The sequence below is a fragment of the Protomyctophum parallelum genome (assembly GCF_964188405.1).
Source record: "Protomyctophum parallelum genome assembly, chromosome: 11".
Classification (NCBI taxonomy): domain Eukaryota; kingdom Metazoa; phylum Chordata; class Actinopteri; order Myctophiformes; family Myctophidae; genus Protomyctophum; species Protomyctophum parallelum.
In genome coordinates, this window is record NC_139707.1 from 26902083 (window position 1) to 26927688 (window position 25606).

The 25606-nt window shown below is 42.0% G+C and overlaps 2 protein-coding genes across 2 annotated transcripts; both read left to right on the top strand.

The window, feature by feature from the left end:
- Positions 1–56: 56 nt before the first annotated feature.
- On the top strand, positions 57–3091 carry LOC310866842 (U3 small nucleolar RNA-associated protein 14 homolog A). Its single transcript, XM_083776597.1, has one exon. It carries the CDS (start codon positions 141–143, stop codon positions 2625–2627), a length of 2487 nt encoding a protein of 828 aa, XP_083632723.1. The 5' UTR covers positions 57–140; the 3' UTR covers positions 2628–3091.
- Positions 3092–10083: 6992 nt separating this feature from the next.
- insig2 (insulin induced gene 2) lies at positions 10084–22642 on the top strand. The gene is made up of 7 exons (XM_083777200.1): positions 10084–10207; positions 11821–12039; positions 12759–12931; positions 17239–17363; positions 17816–17982; positions 18921–19020; positions 19921–22642. The coding sequence occupies exons 2-7, from the start codon at positions 11915–11917 to the stop codon at positions 19960–19962; spliced, it is 732 nt and encodes a 243-aa protein (XP_083633326.1). The 5' UTR covers positions 10084–10207; positions 11821–11914; the 3' UTR covers positions 19963–22642.
- The last annotated feature ends 2964 nt before the right edge of the window (positions 22643–25606 follow it).

Genomic DNA, 25606 nt, shown 5'->3' on the forward strand with positions numbered 1-25606 from the left:
CCACACACCCAAACAGTGAAGAGGGTAACTTTGCGACAGTCCTTCCTTGGCGACAGTTCAACCATCTTTCGGGTAAGCGTTTTACGTTATCAAAGAAAAGCCCACATGTGTGTTTAGTTCGGTGTGTTGCTCTTGTCAACATGGCCAAGACTACTAAATCCAAGAAGAAAAGAGTCAGAAAGAACGAGAAAAAACATGCAAAAACCCCCGAGGTGAAAAAGAAGGCTACAGTAACAAACCCCGATGTGGATTACGATGACGGCGAGGACGAGGCGGTGGACGAAAACATCCACAGTGAGGGCGAGGAGGACGGCAGCGACGATGAGAGAAAGCACCAAAAGCTGCTGGAGGCCATCAGCTCCCTGGGAGGCAAGAAGAATAGGAGGAAGAAAGCGGAAAGGTCCGAAGCAACTGTTCAAATGTCAGAATTCACGGTCAATGCCGAAGGCGAGGGAGGCAAGATCAATCTGTCTGACCTCATTGGCACCATGGAGAAAACCCCCGCTGTCTCCATCAAGACTAAAAAACAGCTGAAGCATCTCCGCTTCTCCAATAGCACGCTCGACAGCCCTCTCAGCAAGCAGGAGACTGAGAGGATTCAGAGAGACCTGGCTTTTCAAAAAGCTTCCACAGAGGTGTCTCGCTGGCAGAGCATCATTAGACAGAATGAGAAAGCGGAGCAGCTCGTGTTCCCGTTGAACAAGGAGCACCCGGGCCCCAAAGTCATGGAGCAGGTGGTGTCTGGGTGGCAGGCTAAAACCCCACTAGAGCAGGAGATTTTCAAGCTTTTGTCCATCAACAAGCAGCCAGTTCACGACCCCGTCCTGACCCCCATGGAGGAAGCCTCCCTGAAGGCTATGAGTCTGGAGGATGCAAAGATCCGCCGCGCTGAACTCCAGAAGGCCAGAGCACTGCAGTCGTACTACGAGGCGAAAGCCAAGAGGGAGAGGAGGATCAAGAGCAAAGTGTACCACAGGGTGCAAAACAAGTCAAAGCGCAAAGAACATGTGAAGCAGTTTGACGAAATGGTGAGGACGGACCCCGCTGCTGCCTTAGAAGAACTTAAGAAGCTGGAGCTCTCCAGGATGAAAGAGAGAATGTCTCTGAAACACCAGAACAGCGGCAAGTGGGCCAAATCCAAAGCCATCATGGCCAAATACGACGAGGGGGCCCGCAAGGCAATGCAACAGCAGCTGGAAGTCAACAAGGAGCTGACAGAGAAGCTAGCTAGCTCGCTCAATAATGAGGAAGAGGAAGATGAAGAGGGGGATCCGGAGATGCTGCCAGACTTCGTTAACGACCAAGAGCCAGTGTTGGATCCCACAAACCCATGGATGAGAGGCAAGCTCTCCAAAGAGCCCGCCGAAGAGGAGGAGGAACGTGACAGTGGGGAGCCTATTGCGATGGCAAATCCGGCTGAAGAAGAGGAACAAAATGAACCCGAAGTTGAAGAAACAGAGGAGGAAGTGCTCCTCCGAGAGTTTGACGCCAAACGTAAGCGGCGGCAGGCTGAAGAGTCAGACACCGTGGCAGTAATACACGAGGTGGATGATGCAGAGGAGAACGGCCCAGAGTCTATGGGGGTTGATGCAGAGGAGAACGGCCCAGAGTCTATGGGGGTTGATGCAGAGAAGAACGGCCCAGAGTCTATGGGGGTTGATGCAGAGGAGAACGGTGCAGAGTCTATGGGGGTTGATGCAGAGGAGAACAGCACAGAGTCTACGGGGGTTGATGCAGAGGAGAACGGCGCAGAGTCTACGGGGTTTGATGCAGAGGAGAACGGCGCAGAGTCTACGGGGGTTGTAATTGTATCCGACGACGATGAGGAGGAGGAAGTAGAACTGTCCGAGTTCACTAACCTCTACAAAGGCATCACGGACAGCCACCCAGAGGAGAACAAGACCCTGGAGGATGTGGAGCTGCTCGATGGGGAGGAATCAACCACTGACCAGATGACTGTGGAGAACCATGAGGTTCCGGTTACAGAAAACCCCCAGTCTGAGCCGCATATGACGGGCAAAAAGAGGAAAAGATATCGAGGGTTGGCGCTGACAGAAGTCCTCACCAAGGACACTAAAGTCATCCAAGTCCCCATGGCTCCCACAGCGATCGAAAACACGGACGAGGACGGGGAGGAAGACCAGAGGGACATCATTCGACAGGCGTTCGCCGGAGACGACGTCATCTCAGACTTCCTGAAGGACAAGAGGCATCAGGAGGCCGCAGGGAGGCCTGTGGCGTTGAACCTGACGTTGCCCGGCTGGGGGGACTGGGGGGGCGTCGGCATCGTGCCCTCCCGCCGCAAACGCAAGCGCTTCACCACAAAGGCGGCACCGGCTGCCCCGCGGAAAGACCGCAGCCTCCCCAGTGTCATCATCTCGGAAAAGAGGGACAGCACCATCAGCCTTTTCCAGGTGAGCTCACTGCCGTTCCCCTTCGAGACCCCTGCTCAGTTTGAGAGCACCATCCGCTCGCCTGTAGGAAGAACCTGGAACACTGAGCAAACTGTGAAAAAGATCACTAAGCCTAAAGTAGTGACCCAGATGGGAGCTATCATTGATCCCATTACCAGAGAGGACTTGGTAAAGGCTGAAAAGAAGGCAGCCGATGACAGAAAGAAAAAATAATAGCCTGTTATTTGTGTGGACTCATATTAAACCACTTCCTATACATGGTGTCCCCATTATGTCATGACAGGCAAAGAATTTGAAAACAGCAGATCTACAACTACAAGCTCACAATGCATCATGAGTGGAGGTGTTGTGACCTTGTAGATTAGCTATTTTGGCCGTGTGACATGTACAATGAATGAAGTGGTTAAAATCTCAGTACAAAATAAAATGTTTATTATTATTATGTGGGTGGGATGTTTTTTTGTTTTTTTCTGAACCTGTTGTTAATTTGTCACTTCTATATAACTGCTACTAATTGTGTAGCCATGTATTTCTAGTTTAGTCTGTGTATACAATTCTGAACAGAGATATTGTGTACATAATTCAGACATTTTTGAACATTGGACACATCCTTGTGTTTTTCTGGACCTTTTCAATATATTTTTCTCATAAATAGAGTGAATATGGCATCAATCATGTCCTTTTAATAAATTTCACCTGCAGTTAAAGATTATGGTTGTAAAATTCTGTATTTTGCATTCGAGTTTGCTTATCAGCTATTCACAGCCCTTATGTGGTTTAGCTCTTTGACTGGAGCGTATGGAATATTGTGCTGTGTTAATGAACTTTGTGAGATGCACGTGCTTAATGGAAAACGATTAATTATTAATTACTTTGGCAAATTCAAATGGTTCTTATTATATATTTTTAAACCATGCAACTTTCTTGCTTACTCCTAAATTAGTAGTTTTAAATGTATTATATTTGCACTGGGATAAAATGGGATCAGTTGGACAAAAGCCGTGCTAATGGAAGAAATGGTGAGAAATACAATTGTGAGATTGAGATTTGATTTCAAAACGGGTTAATGTGACCAATAAAAGGAAATAAATGAACATGATAAGCAAATGCTGAACTGGAATATAGATTTGACATCATCTTGGTGTTTTCAGTGTACATGGAGGAAATTGTGCCAACCAGATCGTTTTGAATTCTGTATATTGAAACGGACCGCTGATCAGCAGGTACTACAGTTGTCAGACATGGCACGGGTCACAGCCCATTCACTCCCAGTGAATATATATACTCATGCTATAGTGCTTGAAATAGACACAGTCCCACTTGTGAGACCTATACAGCGGGGGCAATGGCACCATTTCAGAAGTAAGTTTGTGCTTGAATTCCTTCGCACTTTTTCTTTCAGGCAAGTGTTGATTTTCAATACATTTGTAAGGGCTATGCGGCAACGTCTAAAAGAAAAACCATTACAGTTGGGTTAAACCTTCACACATGGGTGAGAGTGCATGCTTTGGCACCTGACGTCTCTGTATTTCATGTGATAGACACTCTATTAAAGGGTTGGATCCCATAATGGACTATGCATCAGTGCAGGTAATGGTTGTCAGGTCGAGTGCCCAAGAGGCAGTGGAGAATTCCATTAGAAACCCTATAGATACTAAATCACTCATTCTCCCTCTCTCTTGCTCTCTTTCCTTCTATCGAAGTACCTCTTTCGGGCAATTACTACAGCTTCATACACCTTTCAACAATGAAAAGAGACCTAGTCCTTGGGCTTATCCCCTGCCCGTTCGACTGCGACGGCCATAGACAGTGATTCTCACTCAAATATATGAAGGCCAATCTCTCTCAAAATATATGAAGGCCGGTTCATCGGTAAATCAGAACTGTTGGGTATAAATGGACAACAGCTCCCCCAATGATGGAATGTGTTTTTCTCCATAACGCCCATTTGCGAGATCCGGTCAAATATTTGTTCTAGGATGAAGGAACATTTATGCCTATCTTATAGGCTGCCTGGAACTGAGAGTGCATACTTGCTTGGGTTATAAAAATAATATATTGAATATAACTTACTACAGACTTAGTTTGTGTTCCCTGGTAGGTTATCATGCTGTTGTGTAACTTGTTTCACAGTAAATTAGGTCTTGGAGGAATATATGCTGACTATCAGAAAACAGGAATCTTGTAAGGTACACCCCCCCCCCCCCTTCCCATACCATTAAGCCTGTTGCAGAGTCAAATTGTGAAATACTTGCTATAAAACATGAACAATCGCATCATTGCAACAAATGGTTTCATTTCACCCAGAGTAATATATTTTAAGTGTCCCTGTATTGTCTGCCATTGTTGTGCTCCGCCACATTCCAATTGTCTTGGTGGCCTATATATGAAACAATCAGAGAGAGAGAGAGAGAGAGAGACTATTCCGCCCTGCTGTAATGCCAGGCCTGACTCCGTTCCTACCCTGACAGGTGTAAGATTAACTTAGTTAGGTGCTAACCCGCTCATGCGCGCCAAATTAAATTAATGGAACAAATTCCCCTCCTAATTAAGATGAAAATACGTGTCAGTTGTAACCTTGCTGAGCACTAATTATGTACAAATGATTTATCATCTGTTTCGTCCTGAATAGCAATGGGCTCACCTCTTCGATAGCCCTGGCTGGCTGTTAAGAGATGGCCGCTGATTAACACTGACAGGTTGTGCTGCGGAGAAGCTGCACGTGGAGCCAGCCAGCCAATGAGAGGTGGTCCTGAGGAGATTCTCCCCTCCCTTCCATTAACCTACATTGAGTGTGCAGCTGAGCATCGCTGTGTGCCTCGGCTCTCCTTCTTGTTTCACTCCCCGGAATGAAAATAAAGTACATCCACCGGGGTGACTGATATTGGCTGATGGAGCCAGGGGCAGAGAGTAGTGAGGATTGAATGAAGGATGAATCTCACTTGATGCCTCTTGTATTGAGAGACGATTGGTGTCTGTGCGATACGACTAACACAGGGAGATGAACCGTCTTTAGGAACTCTTCGCTTATAGCCTTTCCACCTCAAATAACAAATTGAATAGAGTAGAAGACAATCAAGCTCATATATCAACATTTTACACCCCACACCAGATAATCACTTGAAAGCAGGCAATATCCCTGGCAAAGACAGGCCAGTGCTGTCCTTGGGCCAGCAGGTGGCGCAAAAGGTTAAGCCTGGCACGACCCACCATACAAATTCCAGTGGGCTAAAATATCAAACTAAACAGGGCTTTATTGTAAAATTATAGCTTAAGTGGTGTATTCCATCTTATTTTCTTCTGCCTTGAAAGAACAGGTATATAATTTTGGCACAGGCTCTGATTAGCATTAGAATCACCATCCCTTGTGTGGGTAAGGATACACTGGCCAATCTGTAATCATTGTTCCGCAGACTTGCTCACAGGGGATATAGCCTGCTTTGTCATTATCATTCAATATGCCACACACATGCTGGTATTGCTGCCTTGGTTGTTGGCAACCACTGGCAATTTGCATTTTTCCCCACACTCCCAAGAATCCTCACAGACAATGATGAACTGGTCGACTTGTATCACCATAAATGACTATACCCTCTGTTTTGCAATGCTTGGCTTGGGGATGAGATGTTTTCTTCTCCCTCATTGGTGTTGAATAAAGAAAAAAATGGCTCTGTCTCATGCCCAATTTCGGCTGTAAAATGCAGGCTTCATTCTCTAGGTATGTTCATTCCTCTATATAGTTGGATGTGTAGTACACTCCTTAAAAATGTCATGTTTTAAGCTGTCTAATCAGGTCATTGGGGAGCATTTGACTTTCTGTTATGACTGGGTCATTAGGCCAAGCAACGCTGCCATCATTTGGCTGTTTGTTGTTTCATTGTTGAGGTAAATGTCAGTATTTACAGTATGTCTACAGAAGGGATGCTACTGTACAACATGCTCAAATTTGGCTATCTTTCTTCTGGGTCTGACTACTGGCCTGACTACAGGGCTTTTATTATCTGTGACCGTGACCTGCTGGGTAGGCCTACTGTATGTTATAGGTCATGCACATGGCAAAATTCCTCCTTTGAAATGCAATAAATTATATTGCGTATTATATACATAGGCCTACACATATATAAATTTAACATACATATTTATTATGTAATATACATCTAGAATAAACATGTTTTATTATGAGCAGTGTTGATGTTATGTATGTTCTGTTTTTTGTACATGCCAATCATACTTTGAACATTAACCTTTTGCTAAAGAAAGAATGCAACTCATACATTTTCATGTAGCTCTTTCGCCTTTTTAAAACTTAAATCTCTAATATCTCTAATATCTCCCTGTGAATGTCAGATTTTAATGTGCCTGAAATTATAAGGTTTTCTTACTCCGTTTCTCCTTGCGTTCACACAAATTGCTATTGATTATCCAAAGCACAGTACTGTATATGTGTGTGTAACGGCCTGTAGGAGCAGCCATTTTCTTTTGTTACCTCGTACTGCTCCAATCCTCTCTCTTCTTCCCCATTTCTCCTCCACCCTCAAAGTGAGAGAGAAGCATCTCCTGTATATCATCACTATCTGGGGATTGGTGGATGAGGCAGGGGAGGGAGGGGGTTAGAGGTTAATTATAGACAACAGAGAGGTCAGGGGGCCTATTATTTGGGAGCTGAGACCTGCAACGGTCCAATGGGGATGACATTTACAAGGGACCCACCCCACCTCTACCAACCCTTCCCTCCCACCCTCTACCCCACCCACCCGCGCCATCACTCACATTTATACCAAGGGGCTGACAGTGGGACTCACTGGCCTGATAATGAAAAGGCCCTTAACGTTTGGCACAGGCAGGATGATAAATTGTATCCCTGGCTCTTCTCTGGCTGTGTCAGGGGGCCTCCAAGTGGCCCTTGACAACTAATTGAAAGCCCCCATATCCTGCTTTTACCTACTACGCTTCCTTTATCACTCTAATTATTGGGGTTAAGGATGTATCCCATGGGATTGTGGGTAATGCGGCATGCAAGACTTGCTGAGTCACCCTATTATAATAATAAAAAAAGATGTTATTAATCATTTCAGATTATTTATGGATGGTCTTAGTGAACGTGTAATGTTCAATTTAGAAGATTCAAGAATTATCTAATATGAGTACACAAGAGTTTAATTATTTGGTTTAGTTTCTTCAACATTGTAGCAGAAATGACAATAACAAAGACGCTGGTCATAACACACTTGAGGTTCTGTGTGCATGGTTCCTACTTCTAAATATTATGCATCCGTGTATGTGCATACTCCATACTGTGAACAAACAATATGTTTTTGCACAAAATGAATACAAATTTCCATTTAAATAATTATAATAAAATTAAACATTCCATAATTTTTTTCGGAAAGGAAGTATTATGGAGCCACAACAATATCGAAACTGTAAAAGGACCTTATGCTATGTACATTGGATTTGACTGAACATGAAGTTAGGCAAATCTCACTGTCGTCCCCCCCCCCCCCTGATAGTGATAGGATATTCTATAAATGGTAAATAAGTTAGAAAACTATTTAAACATTTCTCATAGAACATCTGTGTCCACAATCACTGCACATGTATACCTTAATTTGTTTCTTAAGTGTTTCTGTATATGCTTTCATGCTTTCTCTGCATGTCTCTCTCTCTCTCTCTCTCTCTCATATTTCATCACTATTCCATCCGCACCATATTTGATTTGCTCTTGTGGTCTAATAGGCTTATAGAGAGTTGCAGAGGTGAGTGAGCCGCAGTGTTGAGTGGATCACAGTTAATCCCTAGTCCCATTTAGATTTTGTATTCACCGTACAGCGGGGCCTGGTGCTCATGATGGCTTTTTGGTGGGGATTATGTCAGGCAACACAATAGTTGAAACATATACAGAACAGGCCATCCATGCCTTCCCATTCCACTGGTATTTGTGAGTCTACTGTATTGTTAACAGCAGTTTGCATTTAACACAGTGGATTTAAAAATCAGACAGATGCTCGTACTTAGTGCTGCAGCTGCTGTAGCCTAATGATGATGTGAGCCTGAATCATTGTAGGCCAAATAATGCCTATTGATCTCTGATGGTGTAAAAAGCGTATGCTTAGACCTAGACTCTCAGAGATCAATTATCAGTTATCACTCAGTGAGTCTATACTCCATTCACAAGAGACTGAGGTAGCCTCCTACTCTAATTTTTTTCTTTCTTTTTGGGCGGTGCCAACCGCCTCCATACGTGACTTTGTGTGTACTACATGTGTCTGTGTGTAGGCCTATGTATGAGCATGAGGTGTCTGTATGAGCATGAGGCCACTTATGTATGTATGTATGAGTACAAGGCCTCAACAGCTGCAATACCGCAGGGTCTAAGTGTTACTGCTGAGCTTCACAACTGTAACTATTTACAATAAATGCATAGACAGTACAGTACACAGTACAGTACGTCTGTCTGTCTATGAGCATGAGGCCTATATATGTATGAATATGAGGCCTCAACAGCTGCAATACAGCTGGGTACAGAGTGCAGTACATATTGGTACAGTACACTACACTACTGCACCAGTGGTTCCCAAAGTGGGGACCTTGAGGGAGTTCCAGGGGGTATCCAGCTAAATGATAGTTTGGAACCAAATTGACTCTTGGGTCTGTAACTCTTGAGAGTGTACACTCACATTTGTACACTCTCACAGTTAAATTAACTTTGATTTTACAATATAAATTGGGGTCCCAGAGAAAGAAATGCCATTCAATAGGGGACCGTATAATTCAGGTCAAACCGGGGGCCCTTGAAATGAAAATGGTTGAAAATCACTGCTGGAGCCGCAAAAACCTTCTCTTATGGGGGACCTTGGGATATATTTTCAAATGGGGCCTGGGGGGGTCCGCAGGCTGATGAGTTTGGGGGTCCTTGCACTACACATACAGTACAGTACAGTACGAGTACAGTATGAGTACATACTTGTACAGTACAAGTACAGTAGTACAAGTACGGTACAGAGTACAGTACAATTACAGTGTAGTTGCACCGCTCAGTTCACACATAGGTGTGATTTTTTATGTAGCCTACACACCTTATGTGTGTTTGAGATTTGAGTCGACATTGTTATTTGACATTTTCCTTTTTCTTGTGATTAATGTTTGAAGTGCAATCGGAAAGAAAGAAAGAAGTACACAATTAAAGGTGATGATTCAGAGTTACAGATAGTGATGGAAAGTAACTACCGTAGCTACATTTAACAACTACTGTACTATTTTTTTGCAATCTGTACTTATTATATAATAATAATAATAATAATAATAATAATAATATTTACCATGCAGGTCCCCCAGGACTTTTACTTATCCTTTTAGCTTTGTGTCCTACTAGTTCTACTTTACCATGCTGTTTACATTTCAGACTAAGTATTCAATCGATCGATTGATTGACCGATTGACCGATTGACCGATCGATCAATCAATCAATCAATCAAACTTGAGTATTTCCAGTTTTTGATATATATATATAATATATTCCACCACTGGTTGCCGTAGCATACTACTGTAACTGTACTATTATTATTTTGTGCCACGTCTCTAAATAAAAGAGTCACAGATCAGATTGATACGTAAGGTTTGCGTAACGGGGTTACGTCAAGGCTTTAGAAGCTGATTGGCTGAACGGCCAGAGCTCAGAGAGGAAGTTAGCGAGAAGGCTAATTGACTGTCCTGCTTTGGTCTATCTCTATCTATGCACATATTAATCCTATTACATATTCTATGAAATGTATAAGCGGAACTTTAAACCTAAGGTAAGAGCAACCTTTTATTACAGCTGACCGTCGCGATATACAGGCAGTCATTAATTATAATAAATACAAGAGTTAACCAAGCTAGCTAGTTCCAATGCTAAAGTTAGCTCTGGACGACAGCTCGTTTCATTCCGATTATTATTTTAACATGGATTTCAGCTTGTTGCGTTTCCTAACATTTATTTATCAATATTCATATGGATTAATTATTTTAATCATGATCTCGTTTAGAAGTGCTCAAATCCCCGCGAACGTTGCAGTGAATAAATGAGCTCTATATGGTTAGCTCGGGTAAAGGTTATTTAAGTACATGTTTATCCGCAGAGGACGGGCTTTGATCTGATCAGACAACAAACCAAGATCCACAAATAAGATAACTAACTGGTTCCTCACTTTCACTAAAGTAAACTGCAATCAGCCCCACGTAAACGCTGCTGTTTAATTGTACTCTTAACCAAATAACAGTAATGCAATAATTCTCAGCTTTTTAAATTTAATTTAATTACATTTTATTTTTATTTCACAGACCACCAGTTTGATATGCATTAGGCCACGGACCCCCATTGACACGATAGTTTTTTGTTTGTTTTTAATTTTAATATATATCTTCTGGATTAGTGTATTCTATTCTAAACTGTAAAATCCAAATGCTGTGGCCCATTTGAGTCTGTATAACTACTCTCTACTAAGATCTCCAATTTTTTTTTGATTGAATACTACAGATTGCAAATAGTACAGTGGTAGAATTATACAATGACGCTAAAAGGATAACACAAAAATGCTTCCATTGTGGTCCTGCATATGCTGCCTCACCTCAAGGACCAAAGCAGGATGTACACTAGCCCCTCTCGGGACCCTACATAAAACTTTTCTGACATTTTGATGAGTTTTACGTTGGGTCCCTTATCAGAACTATATTTTCGTATGGAAATTCCGATACGCGGAAGTGAAGATTCTCTCTAAAATAGGATCTGCGCCATCTGACGGGATTATTTTCCTTGAGTTATTCTGAATTCGGTAACTTTAAGTAGCTATACATCCCGCTGCGAATATCTCCTGTGGCGCGGAAGCCGTTAAGTATTTTTAATCTTTGTTTGACCGATTTGGTCGCTTTATTTCTTCTTGTTTGTTTACCGTTTATTGTACCGCCTCCCGGTGTGCGGTTGGCTTGTGAGGCTACGTCCCTGCCTCTGATCTGCTGTGTCATAGCTATAGCGCCACTAGCTAGCCAGATAGGCGGTACAATGAGGTGTCAATAAACAAGGAAGGAAAAGAAGAATCCAAGCTTCCAAATCGGGCAAACATATATTAAAAATACTTAACGGCTTCCGCGCCACAGGAGATATTCGCAGCGGCATGTATGGGTACTTATACTTTACATATTCAGAAAGCCTCACACTGAAGAATATCGTCAAAGAGCGCGGGGAGCCGGTAAACATGGAGTAAATGTTTTAAACAGGTGGCATGGACGACGTGCAACAGGACCCAATGCTATCTGAGTCGTCCAAATGTCAGAAACTTCAGTAGCATTTGGGTTCTGCTTGGAGGGCTAGATGTACACAATGATGACACCTGGGCTGGGCTACAATGAGTTGGCTTTGCTTGTTTTTCAGCATATTTGGGATGTCAGTGGAGGACACTGAACACCCTGTTGGACTGACAGGCAGTGGTAGCATTCCATATTCTTCTATGTGAGGAGGACCACGGATGTCCCTCACACTGACAACCATGGCTGAAAGCTCCGTCACCAGCGGCCAGCGGCAGCCGGGGTCATCTTCTCAGACGCCACAACACCACCCCCGGGGGCCCTACATCTCCGTCATCACCAACAGGTTTGTTCTGAACTGTGGGTGGATGGTCCAGTCCAGTGGTGTAAACTAAAGTAACTAAGTACATTTAGTACTTTCCAAAGTACAGTCCAATTTTCAGTACTTTTGCTTCTGCTCCACTACATCTAAATCTCAGAGGCAAATATAGTACTTTTACTCCACTACAAATATTTTAAAACTTCAGTTACTTAGTAGATTGTGTTTATTATTACAAAACGTACATTAACCACTTCAGCCCAATATAAATTTCGGGCATTACATTTCGGGCATATACATTTGAAAATGGCAGATCTGTGCAAGCTCACAATGTATCGCGATGCGACACATTGAGCTTGTACATGTAGATCTGCTATTTTATAGTTTGGCATTGACCTATTCTACTAGAACCGGAAAACCCATTCTGGCAGCCAGCTCATAGCATGGCTGGCTGCTATGGACTTTCAATCCATACCTCCCGGGTTCGGATCCTGCCGGTTAAGACTGAGGTTAGGGTTAGAGTTTGGGGTAGGGTTAGTAATGTCCGACATACAGTAAATAGTGGTTAACGTATTTAGTAAATACGTTAACCCGTGGCTTCATGCGGTGCCACTCAAAGTGACTACTGGTTTCGGTTTGGGCTGCTGGATGCAAGGGCCAACCCCTCCCCTACTATGTATGTCGGAAGTCGTTGAGGGCTGATTTCACCCCCGTGCTAACTTTATTTTGTACTTGAACTATGGCAGGACCACCAATCTGGTTATCCGCGGGGCCATGCTGTTCTCGGTTGGAGTTTTCCTAGCCTTGGTGCTGAACTTGCTCCAGGTGCAGAGGAATGTCACGCTGTTCCCCCCGGACGTCATCAGCAGTATTTTCTCCTCAGCCTGGTGGGTCCCACCCTGCTGCGGCACGGCCTCAGGTAGGATGATCATATTGAATGGTTACTGTATGTACATATGTTACAGTAACATGTACTGTATATATGTGTGCGTGTACAGTATGCATATATAGTATATGTGCATATACTGTATGTATGTGCAGTATTATGTACATTGCACTATATACAATGTAGACTGTATATGCAGTATATATGTATTGTATGTCCAGGGTGGCGGTGGCTCAGGGGTAGAGTTTCCGGATGGTAACCGCAAGGTTGCCAGTTCGAACCCGGGCTCCCCCAGAGTTAGTGTCGGAAGTGTCCTTGAGACACTGAACCCCTAATTGCTCCTGATGTGCTGGTTGGTACCTTGCATGGTTTCCGCCACCATCGGTGTATGAATGTGTGTGAATGGGTGAATGTAATGCACAATCTATGTAAAGTGCCTTGGATAAAGGAGCTATATAAATGCATCATTTACCATTTGTGCGGTATGCATTTATTTTTATATGGTAGCACTGGTTCTCCCAACTTCAAAAAGTTCGGAATATCTAGTAAAATACAGGAGCATCGACCAAAAGGGTGAGCGCTGAGCGGTGACTAGCTTACCACTGTGGTGTGATGTCATGTTGGTGTTCACCTTATCACCTAACACTGGAGTATGAATAGGCCTAGTGACATCTCTGTCAATGAGCAAACCACCATATTGCATAATTCAGTACCTACATTTCTACATACAGAGCACCTACTATCAGCTCACAACACACATGCTGAATGATGTTTGACTAAAAAATATCGTTTGACTTAAAAATAGTTTCAGCACAACCCCAATCTGAGAATCACATCGGCAAATAAAGAAACAACAGGGGCCCCTGTTTTTTTTGTTGTTTTTTTTGTCTTGAGAGACTAGCACAACCCTAATTTATGTACAGTATGTAGACAGTATATTTATATATGTGCAAATTGTGCAATATGCTTTTATGTATATACTGTATTGGCCCGCCTATATGGGGTTAAATTTAGCTAGAGCCCATGCAAGCCGATTTCCTTTCACACTACGTACACGCACTCGGATATTAAATACACTGTTTTCATGCCGCTGTCTCCACCGTTGTTGCTTTCTATTGACCATATGCAGACCGCATCCATCTTGCCAGCAAGGTGCTAACTAGGTGCAACTTCCCATTGACAGCCCATTCATCCAAACAGAAAAGTCCTATCTCATTATATTATACAACGTCAAACTCACCAACATTGCAGCTGTACGAAAAGCTTGAATTATCCTCTGTCTATCTGCAAAGTGTTTGTTTCATACAAATCAACTGTAGAGTGTAGACATGTTATGAGCTAGAAATTCCTTGGAGGTGATTTTTTTCCTAAACATTGGTGTTTGGAAATGCTCGTTGAAGATCACTCAACGGCCCATGCATACCACCTGTTTTGAATTTGCACATACTGCAGGAGGCAGCAGGAGATTGCTTTACTGATAATGACCGCTTCCAAACTCGGTTGACACAGAAAAGAATGTATAACCTGCAGTGCTGCATGAAATTTCTTGACAAAGTATAAAGTATAAATAATTCAAGCTTTCCGTACAGCTGCAATGTTGGTGAGTTTGACATTGTTTAATACACTGACACGAAACAAGACAGGAACGCCCAAAAACGTCACATCCGTTTTTTTAACAAGACAGGAACGCCCAAAAACATCACATCCGGTTTTTTACCCTGGGCAGAATTTTCTATGGCTGCCAATGCAACTTTTTCCAATCCTTAATCACATACGGACAAACATCTATGCCGATAATATCTAACTTGCGGAGGTAACGTGCCTTGTCCACGGGCAACAGATCTTTCAACGTATGGCATTGCAAATACGTTTGATAATCGCTACTCTGCGCAATATTGTTTTGGAAATGCCGCAAATTGCATTGCAGTGAACGAGAGCAAATCTCAACTTACCCTGGGGGGTGGGCGGAGTCGCAGCTGACGCCCCTCCCTCCGCTCTGATGACGCGTTTTCGTGTCAGTGTATACAATTAGATGGGACTTTTCTGTTTGGATGAATGGGAAGTTGCACCTAGTTAGCACCTTGCTGGCAAGATGGATGCGGTCTGCATAATGGTCAATTGGCTTGCACATTGAAAGGGGAATTCCAGGTAATTTCCATCTTTAGTGTTTCGCGCATTCTGGACTTGTGTAGCAATCTCAGTACGTATGTCCGATGCATATTTACATTGGTAAGCGATTATTTACAGTAAGTTTGTGCATGGTGTCAGAACGTTTATAGTTGAGTCAAATTACATTAAATTAAAACCAGAAACTGACCGGAACTCATTTAATGCACTTTTTGATGTTATTTCACTATGAAGTGGTTACTGGTAAATGGCAGGTTTGTCTTATATTCAAGCCAATTCCGTCTGATTTTTAAAAGGGTGGGTGCAGCCAGGGGGGTCCATCTTATAATCACTAATCAGGATTGTCTTATGTTCAAGCCAATACCATAATATATGTACGTATAATGTTACACTTTCCTGGTGACTCCATGTGTGTCAAAAGAAGAACATCGTTTTCTACACCCACCACAGGCCAAAGGTCCTTTCAGATGGGCAGTGTGTGACTCAGACATCGCCTGGATCAAGGACAGGTCTGCTCATGAGGGCGCGACAATGCAAGCGTAAAAAAAAATCACAATCAAGGTCTAGTGACTCTAGTCAGTCGCAGGCGTGTGCACGAAACGAGCACACTAGCGAAAATTTCACGGGACCGCGCCCACGTAACTTCTCTGCACGTACAAAAATACGCAGGCCTCTCATTGAAAATGAATTACTATGACTGTTAATCGCTACCCATCTGAAAGGACCTCAACAGTGGAGGTTGGCATTAACAGGGACCACAGTACACATAGGGCATTAGTAAAAATAAAGTGTGGGAGGAAACTGCAAAAATACAAGATCAATTGAAGAGCAAGATCTTTTTTTATTTATTATTCAAGGCAATTTTAGGTGCTCAGAGGTCTCAGAACATCACATCTTTTATTATGACAGGATCCCAAAAGGCGCATTTGAAACAACCAGTCCATCCGTAGCGCAATATATTTTGAAGTATGCAATAACATGCAGATACACACACTCACTGTGCCCAGTAGGCTTGACTAGCTACCATTATTGAAATCTTGTCCCCCTGGGTGTAATGGCAGGAATGTAAATGCAGAGAGAAGCAGCAGCAGTTGACAGAGTCCCATGTGGCTCAGCACAGAGGACAACAGCCCCAGGCACTTCTTACTCCAGAGACCACACACACACACACACACACACACACACACACACACACACACACACACACACTTCCTGCAGGAGCTTGTCATTTCCACTTGTTGCTAACGTTGCGCACATACACGTCATGCTAGGCCTTCTATCCTCAGGGTTTACACACTGACAAAGCAACATTAATTTGTGCTTATGCTACATTAGTTTGGTCCACAGGCGATTGCGAGTCAGTTGAGATGTCAATCAAGCCATTAATAAAAACCAGTGTGGGCCCGGGACAGCCTAGCGGTCCGGACACCTAGGCTAGTAAGCCTGATGGTGTGTTGCAGGTTCCAGTCCTGATCCTGACGACCTTTGCTGCGAGTCTACCCCCGACAGATGAAAGTGGGATGTCCTGGCCAGAGAAAGTGATGCTTGTTATGGGGGATGATTGAACTTGGTATGGGGTGCCACCGTGCCAATAAGAATGGCTTCTGTTTTGAGTCTTTATTAATATTCATTTATATTGTTAATTGTTGATAGGGTGTACATATACAAGATTCATTCTTAAATCCATTGTCAAAGCCTGTACATATATTTATGATAGTCTGTACATGTATTGAATCATATATTCACTTTTGATGGACTGTATTCTTAACTCTACACAAGTTAATTCATCTCTCTCTCCCTGTTTCCTGTCAACATACTGTACATCTATCAATGCCCATATTTCTCCCTAACAACAGGAATGCCAAGTTGAATTTATCCATCTGAATTTAAAAAAAATCCTCTAGGACTTTGTTTATAATCAAACATGTATGGTACACTTAACACATAATGACAGTGGAGACTCAGCCTCTGAGGTTCAGGATGGTCTGTGTAACCCATAAAAAAAGCAGTGTTTTGCACAGGCTTGAATGTGTCATCAGAATTCCACAGCTGCTATGTGGAAGCTGTTCTCTGCACAACAATACTGTCATGTTAGGCATGCTGAGATTGGGCTGTTGCAGCAATAAAGCTGTTTGTGTTGTCTTTTCTTTTTTCTCACTCGCCTCATTCTCTATCCCCCCCCCCCCTCCCTCCCTTCATGTCCTTGTTCACAGCAATGATTGGGTTGCTGTACCCCTGCATCGACAGCCGTCTGGGTGAGCCGCACAAGTTCAAGCGGGAGTGGTCCAGTGTGATGCGTTGCGTGGCTGTGTTCGTGGGCATTAACCATGCCAGTGCCGTATCCTGCAAGCTTTGCCTGCTATGCTGCATTTGCTGCTACCATTTAACAAATTCAAATTAGCTTGTTTGTGCAGCGATCAAATGTGAAAGTGATTGAGAAAGTAAATGTAAAACATATTATGCACCAAATGAGATGCTACATCTCAAGGGTCTTTCCTGTCAATACATTGGAGTACATTTCTTGTGTAAAGTTGCATTATGTACGGCATGTACTTTTTCATATGTGTTTTGTTCATATACCGTAAAATGACAGTACGGCATATCAGAGTAACGGATTAAAACAACAGTTGTATGTTAAGTAGATGACTACACGTAGCTGTTTGAAATCACCATGTTCACCACTAGAGTTACAAAACCATGTGCTATATCACGCTGTGACATAATGTGTATGACACAGCTTGAATGAAGCTCTCTAGGTTGCCGACTGCCAGTTCCTTGACCCTCTGTCAGAAAGTGGACTTTGCCAACAACGTGCAGCTGTCTCTGACTCTGGCAGCGCTCTCCATCGGCCTGTGGTGGACGTTCGACCGCTCCCGCAGCGGCTTTGGCCTGGGTGTAGGGATTGCCCTGCTGGCAACTCTGGCAACCCAGCTCCTGGTCTACAATGGAGTCTTTCAGTGAGTTCACATAAGCGCTGTGGCTATGATCTCCAGTGGTGTAAAGTAACAAGTACATTTACTTAAGTACAATTTGGAGGTGTTTGTACTTTGCTTGAGTATTTCCAATTTCCAATACTTCTACTCCACTACATCTCAGAGGCAAATATTGTACTTTTACTTCACTACATTTATTTGAAAACTTAAGTTACCAGTTACTTTGTAGATTTAGATTATTAATCACCCCTATATACATTTCGCCAATTTGAAAATTGCCGATCTGCAAGCTCACAACAAGTTGCTTCAAGATTTACGACGCACTGTGAGCTTGTAGAACTGCTATTTTCTAATTATGTTTAACGTTTAATACATTTGAAAACTTGAAATCGGGCATTCTGCATAATGAGTACTTTATACTTTTGGTACTTTTAAGTACATTTTGATGACAATTCCTTTGTACTTTTACTAAGTAAATTTTGAATTCTGGACCCTTTACTTGTAACGGAGTATTTCTACATTGCAGTATTGATACTTTTACTTACGTAAAACATTTGAGTACTTTTTCCACCACCTATGATCTCATTATGGAGTTCTGTCATTCCAGACAATGATCTTGTTCTTGGTTTCTGTGAAGTGACTCCCCTGACTGTTCTGATATGATATATACGTTTTTAATGTCAGGCAATCTCGTCAGTGTTCCAGCAGTGCTGAGAATTTGAATAAAGCTCATTGCACTTCCACCTGTTTTTTATTCGTATTTAGAGGAAAGTAATTTGGTTGCCTCAACAGCACAAAAACGTTTTTACTGCTCATAAATGTAAGGTCTTAACTCTAAACTCCTTATCACAGTACAAAAGCCACATCACACACAACACTGTCTGTCTCAAAAATAAAGTGGTAAAGAATTTATTTTTTGTGTTCTCAAATTGATCTTCTGTTTGTTTTTGTGTGTTCTTTAGGTATACTTCTCCAGATTTCCTCTACATTCGCTCCTGGTTACCATGCATCTTCTTTGCAGGTGTCATAACCATGGGCAACATAGGGCGTCAATTAGCCTTGGTGAGTTAGCGCTGCTTTGACTCGTATTCCCGACTTCAGCTTTGACTGGTACTGTCTGTTCTTTTGTATTACTACTGACTCTTGCACATTTGCACATGGACTACTAGGATGTACAGATAATAATAATGGATTTTACACGCACTTTACATTCGTTAGAATCTCAATGTGCTACAGTGAGCAAACATAAGAAGCATTACACCATTAAAACCATCTAAGAAAAGGGAACACATCAATTTAAAACAAGAGGGCATGCTATAAAAACGCTTTGTTAAAATGAGTCAACCGACTGTGGTGCTCTCAGGTGGGCGGGGAGGGCGTTCCACAGTTTATTAATATTCACTTATATTGTTCATTGTTGATAGGGTGTACATATACAAGATTCATTCTTAAATCCATTGTCAAAGCCTGTACATATATTTATGATAGTCTGTACATGTATTGAATCATATATTCACTTTTGATGGACTGTATTCTTAACTCTACACAAGTTAATTCAGTCATTCAAAGACCCATTGCATATATCTTGCGTCAAAGTAAGCCTTGCAGACTGCCGAGCCATGAGTTCCTTGATGTACAAGTACACCTCCTAGACATGAAGCTAGTACAGTATGTCGCAGGGACTTACCCCAATCCAACCCTTGATGTTGAGTGCCAAGCAGGGAGGCACTGGGTCACTGGGAGGCACTGGGTCTTTGGTATGACCTCCCAGTATCAGGGCGGACACTCTAACCATAGTGTTTATGAATGTCCTTGTGGGAAAAGGACGATGTGTGAATGTGTTATTCCCACCAAACGGCACAGTCTTGAATCCACACAGAAACATGACAGGTGAATTAACTCTCATGGCCTTTCTGACTGAGTGACTGTATATTCTCTCCTCCCTTGTGTTCCTCTCCCCAGTATGAATACAAAGTTGTTCAAGAAAAGACCCATCAGGACTGAGCACGGAACTCCTTACCTCCGTCAAACCTCTGCTCAGAATATGACATTTTCTTTGGCTGACGAGAAGCCCTTGAAGAGGAAGGACATCAGTATGCAGCATTGATTGGGATTGGTCGACCCTGGCGGGGGCGGAGTATTCAAGCACAGCCGATGAATAATGGGCTCCACAGATTTGCTGCTTGACGCCTTCGTCGTCAGACAAGACAGTATTCTTTTTATTTTTTATTGGCTCTTATTAGCCCATCCAGGGCTTGGGGAGACACGGCCCACAACATTATGAACATTCGTATGCTGCTGAACTGTTGAGGCGAATAATGTGTGTGGCCAGCATCTTTTTCTTTTTTTTGTATGTCCTTTGGTGTGGTTTATTCACATCGTCTTGTGATTGCAACTCAGCTGGAAGGCAGTTATAGCAGCAGGGCATCTGTCACCGCTCACATCAACCCACGTGGTTTTTAAACATTTTGGCTCCGTTGTGCCAAAATAACAATCACACAGGATACATTTTAAATTCTTTCCATCGTATCTCATTCTCTACACATCCTTCACCTATGGCTTTAGATAAATCTGCTGAGCGGCAACCATAACTGTGGTGTCAAGCGGTGATCATGAGAGCTGATTTGACACCACAATTATGATTTTGCCAAGGATAGCGCTCTGCGGATTTGTGTATAGAGAATGCATAGCAAAGTTGTCATGTGTGTGTGTATATATACATACACACGATACATACATACATACACGCACACTATACAGTGAGTATCTATATATCTCCTCCATGCTTTTGGTACGTGTACCGTAATATACACTCAAGTAGTATATCATTTCTTTGACATGGTATAATGATGTGTATTTTATGTACAGTATGTTTGTTCTGGTTGTTAGGATGTTGGGGGAAATGTTGCATTTCCTCGCATTTCCTCGTGCCATTCCAGCATTTACATTTGGGCTACAAGATATACTGATGATGAAAAATATATAACAAAGATGTTGATTATTGTATTGAAGTTTGCGATCAAGATTACGAAGAGCATTCTGATAATTGAGAATTCTGAAAAGAAAAGATGAAGTGCTAATGTTTGGATTGGTTGGTTTGAATGGAATGAGAGGTGTTCTCCAATGTGCACAATTTATTTGTACACCACGGATTCTGCACAGCACCAGCAATAAGATGTGGCGCTCTGCCTTCAACTTCTCATGAAAAACTGCAGCCTCCTGCACTTTGGAAATTGCAGAACACAGTATTGAGATTTTAATTCTTCAACTCTGCAGCCCTAATTCATGTTCCAGTGGTTGTTTCTGCCAGCCTTAACCAGCACTTATAGTACCATTGTTTCCTATATGAATGAGTGAACAGTTTGTTTTGATTATGTAAGACTAAGGGATTTGCTTGAAAGTGTATTCTGTTGAATTTACGCTGGAAGAACAAACGACAAACTTTTATTTTTTTAAACAACCAGATTAAATGCTGTTGTGACATAAAGAGAACATCAGTTCGGTTTATGCAACTGATGCACTATAAGTGACGTTGTCGTCTTAGATGGACATGGTGTCAACTTGGGCTGATTTTGTTCATTCTTTTAACCCAAGGCCTGGGGCGGATTCTGCCAATGCTTTTCATTGGGAACGGTGCATTTGTTGCCATTTGTGGATTTCTACAAACGACGCTCGGTTTCCATTGAATAGCATTGAAAATCAGAATCTGCTATCACAGGTAGAATTAATAGAATCGTTTTGACTGGCTGCAGCCTCAATCAGTTTTCAGAAAAACTTATGTCGCTATTAGTTGTGCTCAAACTTCTAAAAGTCAAGGTCCCCCTAAATGATATATATTTGGCCACAGACCCCCATCTCTAGGGACCCCCAGAAGCAAAGTTTTTAGTTAAAAATGTTTGCTTTAAAAAATATATACACACACCCTTACAAAATGAAAACAAATGACAGATCTACATGGTGTGGCACGAAGTTAATTTGTGTATCAGTTTTGTTGAAAAAGCGTACACGCACACATTCTATTCGATGCATATTCCAGAAAACTCATTCGTCCCCTTATAAGACCCCTTTTTGACATGCATTTTCATTATATATGTTAATTGATATATTACATATTGAAGAGCCGATTCATAAATTTCATATACAGTGTTGGTGTTATTTGTACTTGTCTTGCTTATGTACTGAGACAAGTAAAGTACTTTTCCAAGCAGTAATTGTTGATATTACTTGACATTGAAGACATGAAACTGAAGCCCCTATATTTGGTATTCCTTTAAAGAAAATGGAAGTGAAAAATAGGCACCACTTCCTGTTTTACAAGAGAGAATGTTTTTTGATGCACCATAAAGGGAACCTGTGTTTTATGTAATTCAACTACGTGTGATTTTAATGTTACAATCTGAAAACATCCAAAGCAGTGTTTTTTTTTTGTAATGTTTGTTTGATGAAAAGGAACTTTATTTCAGATGAAACCGGGTGAAATACTGCTACAGTTGGCTAAGACTCATATCAGCACTTTGATTTCCATCAACGTGTGTGTGTGTGTGTGTGCATGTGTGCATGTGTGTGTGTGTGTGTGTGTGTGTGTAAAATATAGGACTATCAATCCACTCAAAATGCAACCCTGACATGAAACATGTGCAATCTCTTTTGGTTTTAATAAACAAACAACCATGCCTTTTGGTAACCCTCTTTCTCTTGTCTTTTTTTATCACCTGCATGCACGTTTTTTTCTTTAAATGGTAAACTAATTAAAGTTTTAGTTTTTTCTCAGTCAACATATAGCCTAGGCATATCATATTGAAGTCACTAACCGAAACCGTATGCTGAACTAAAAACAAATTCAATTTCTCATCAGTTTGGTTTTATTTAGATGAATGTGTACACCTGTTTTCACTCTGCATCATTTGTAACGTCACTGTTTCTCAACGTCTGTTCCCGCCTCAGAATCACCAGAAGACCTTATGGGTGGGTCTGCTCTAATAACCACTGAGGGTTTTGCAGTGTAGATTGGGATAGAAGGAAGCAGGGTCTGTGAAATGCATTTAAAAAATAATAATAATAACGCGGGGACCTTGAAAAGGATTGAGGTGAGGATCTCTGTCCTATAATTAGCTTAATTGATAGTGAGGACGCCGCGTCTCAATTGGAAACATCTGCAAACATTGTAGCAAAACAATTACAACATTGTTAGCTTGTAGGCCTACATCTAATCTATATGTTCTCCGACTCCAGGCGTTCTGGGGCAGAAAGAAGACAAAAGAGAAAAAAAGAGGACGAGGAACTAAACTAAAAACTATAGTGCTATTATTAATTAATTTAGTTAGGGAAACAATAATGCTGCTTAAGTTACAACCGGACAGGTGAGCATGAGTCAGTCATGTATTTTTACATAGGCTACCGTAGCCCTAGCCATGTTCATGACTCGTATGTTTCAGGGCTACCGTAGCCCCAATTTCGGTACCCTGCAGGCAGGCCTATTTGTGTATTTGGGATGAGGCTAGGCTACAGGGTTCCAAAAAGTTCTAGCTTTTAATAGTGATGCATTAGGTCTACATTGGATTTGGTTATATTTATTTATAGACTATTTCTTCTCACTGACTGCATGGCTGAAAGATCATGAATCACTGTCTCAGGGAAATGGACATAACAAGCAGAGAAAGGTTTGATCAAGACTGTGTTGTGTTGTGGTTTAATTTATTACTTTCCCAGGGTCCCTTAATTTTGATCAGCACACCACAGGAGGAGGATGATGATGATGATGTCGAACTTGGGGGTGAGCAAGCAATATTATGAATGATTCTGAACCATAGTAAACAAATCTGGCCATTGCATAGGCTATTACTACTTAATTCTGTATGAAGGCCTTTGGTAGCCTATATAAAAGTACTGGACATGACATCCATACAAAACCTATATAGAGCTTACCCTTTTTTAAGCAGGAAGACGTCGACCTACATTATTTGTTTTGAGTTGGCAAATGAAAATGTACTTTTGGTTAGTTGTATAATAACATGAAAACGTTTATACAAGTTCATGCTTAGATAAGCTTTAACATTGGAAAACATAAGGATGGGGCAGAACGGTTTGCGGTGCGGTCTTGATACCGGAAGGTCGCTAGTTCGTATCCCCGGACCGGCACGTTAAAATTACCACCGCTGAAGTGCCCTTGAGCAAGGCATTGGACCCCTACCATGAATGTTCTATGAGCAGGGCCTGGCTGGCCACACAAGGCGTAATCATTGCTTACAATTTGTAAGCACATGTTCAAAGAACCAAACCGTTTCATGTGGCATGATAAGCAACACAAGAGATGATGTTTTGACTAAAAGTTATTTTGAAATTATTTTAGTTAATTTGATAGTATAAACATTGTTTAAACCACCAGCCAATTAAGTGGAGGTATATTTGGCAGAAACTGCAACGCCATTGCAAAATTGCTCACATCAACTGGTACTGTGCTCTGTGCTAATGTGGATTAATGTGTCCTGTCTTGTACTGGCTTGCACAGACACGGACTCTTATAGACAAAAGTAATTAAGATGAATAATCGTGACTTAAAGACCCTTTGTTTGCATTATTGCTAAATTCCAGGATAAGGACACAGTTTCTTCTTTGGTTTACATGACTGTATGAGGCAATTTGCTGTGCGAAATGTTATTGTTCAAGGCTAACTAGCTAGTAAAACAATAGGCGTGATGTGTCATAGCAGTAAGTGCTGCTCGGAAGAGCTAAACTCCCCACTGCTAATGAATTCATTAATCTCTCTATTTATTCCTGACAAGCAATTATCTCCCCTTGCAGAATGAGGGTCAGGAGGCAAGGTTGAGAGCTCTCCGATATGCATAGAGGGAAACATTCAAAGGTAAGCTGATTGCCTTTATCTGCTGTCCTCCCTACATCATCTCCAGAAGTTATCGTTCGACTTTGCTATTTTGATCTGAAAAGGTTGCCATTCTTTGCCAGTTCCAGTTCTCATGTTAGTCACTGGTTTGTAGCCACTAGCCATCAGGCCGGAACCAGAATTACCCAAAATAATTCCCTGCAATCATAATGTTAGGGTCTACCCAATAAAATCCTTGATGCAGCGTAGTTTAGCTTATAGGAATAGTTTGTTTTGGTATATTTATCTTCTATTTGTAGCCTACTCGTAGCATATGGCGAGACTAATCTAGTAGTTATACTCGATTCAGCATTTAAATGGGGATTGGGGTAACCAAAACAAAGCAGTGCCGAAAAAACAGAAACTTTCAACTGGAACCACCATGTTTTTTTTTCTTTTTCATATCCGTGACCTAGACCGGATCATACAGTCCAGTTTTGAACGAATACCAGTCTTTCCAACAAGGTCGAGGGTCTGGTGATGCGAGGTTACTCTTTGACAGACTTTGACAGTTATCCTTTGTCAGAAGGGTTCCAACTAGATGTGCAATGGATATAATTTAGACAAACGGCAGCCAATGAATAATTGAATAAATAATAGGAGGAACCAGATGTGCGGGCCTGTGCACTTGTTTGGAATGAAGCTATATCTGAACGCAAGATGGTTTCCTCTGCAACAGCTATAACAAATAAAACAACAGTAAAGCAGGAATGAATCATGGGAGATCAAACTGATTGCTGATGCTTGTGTAGATGCAGAAGACCTGAG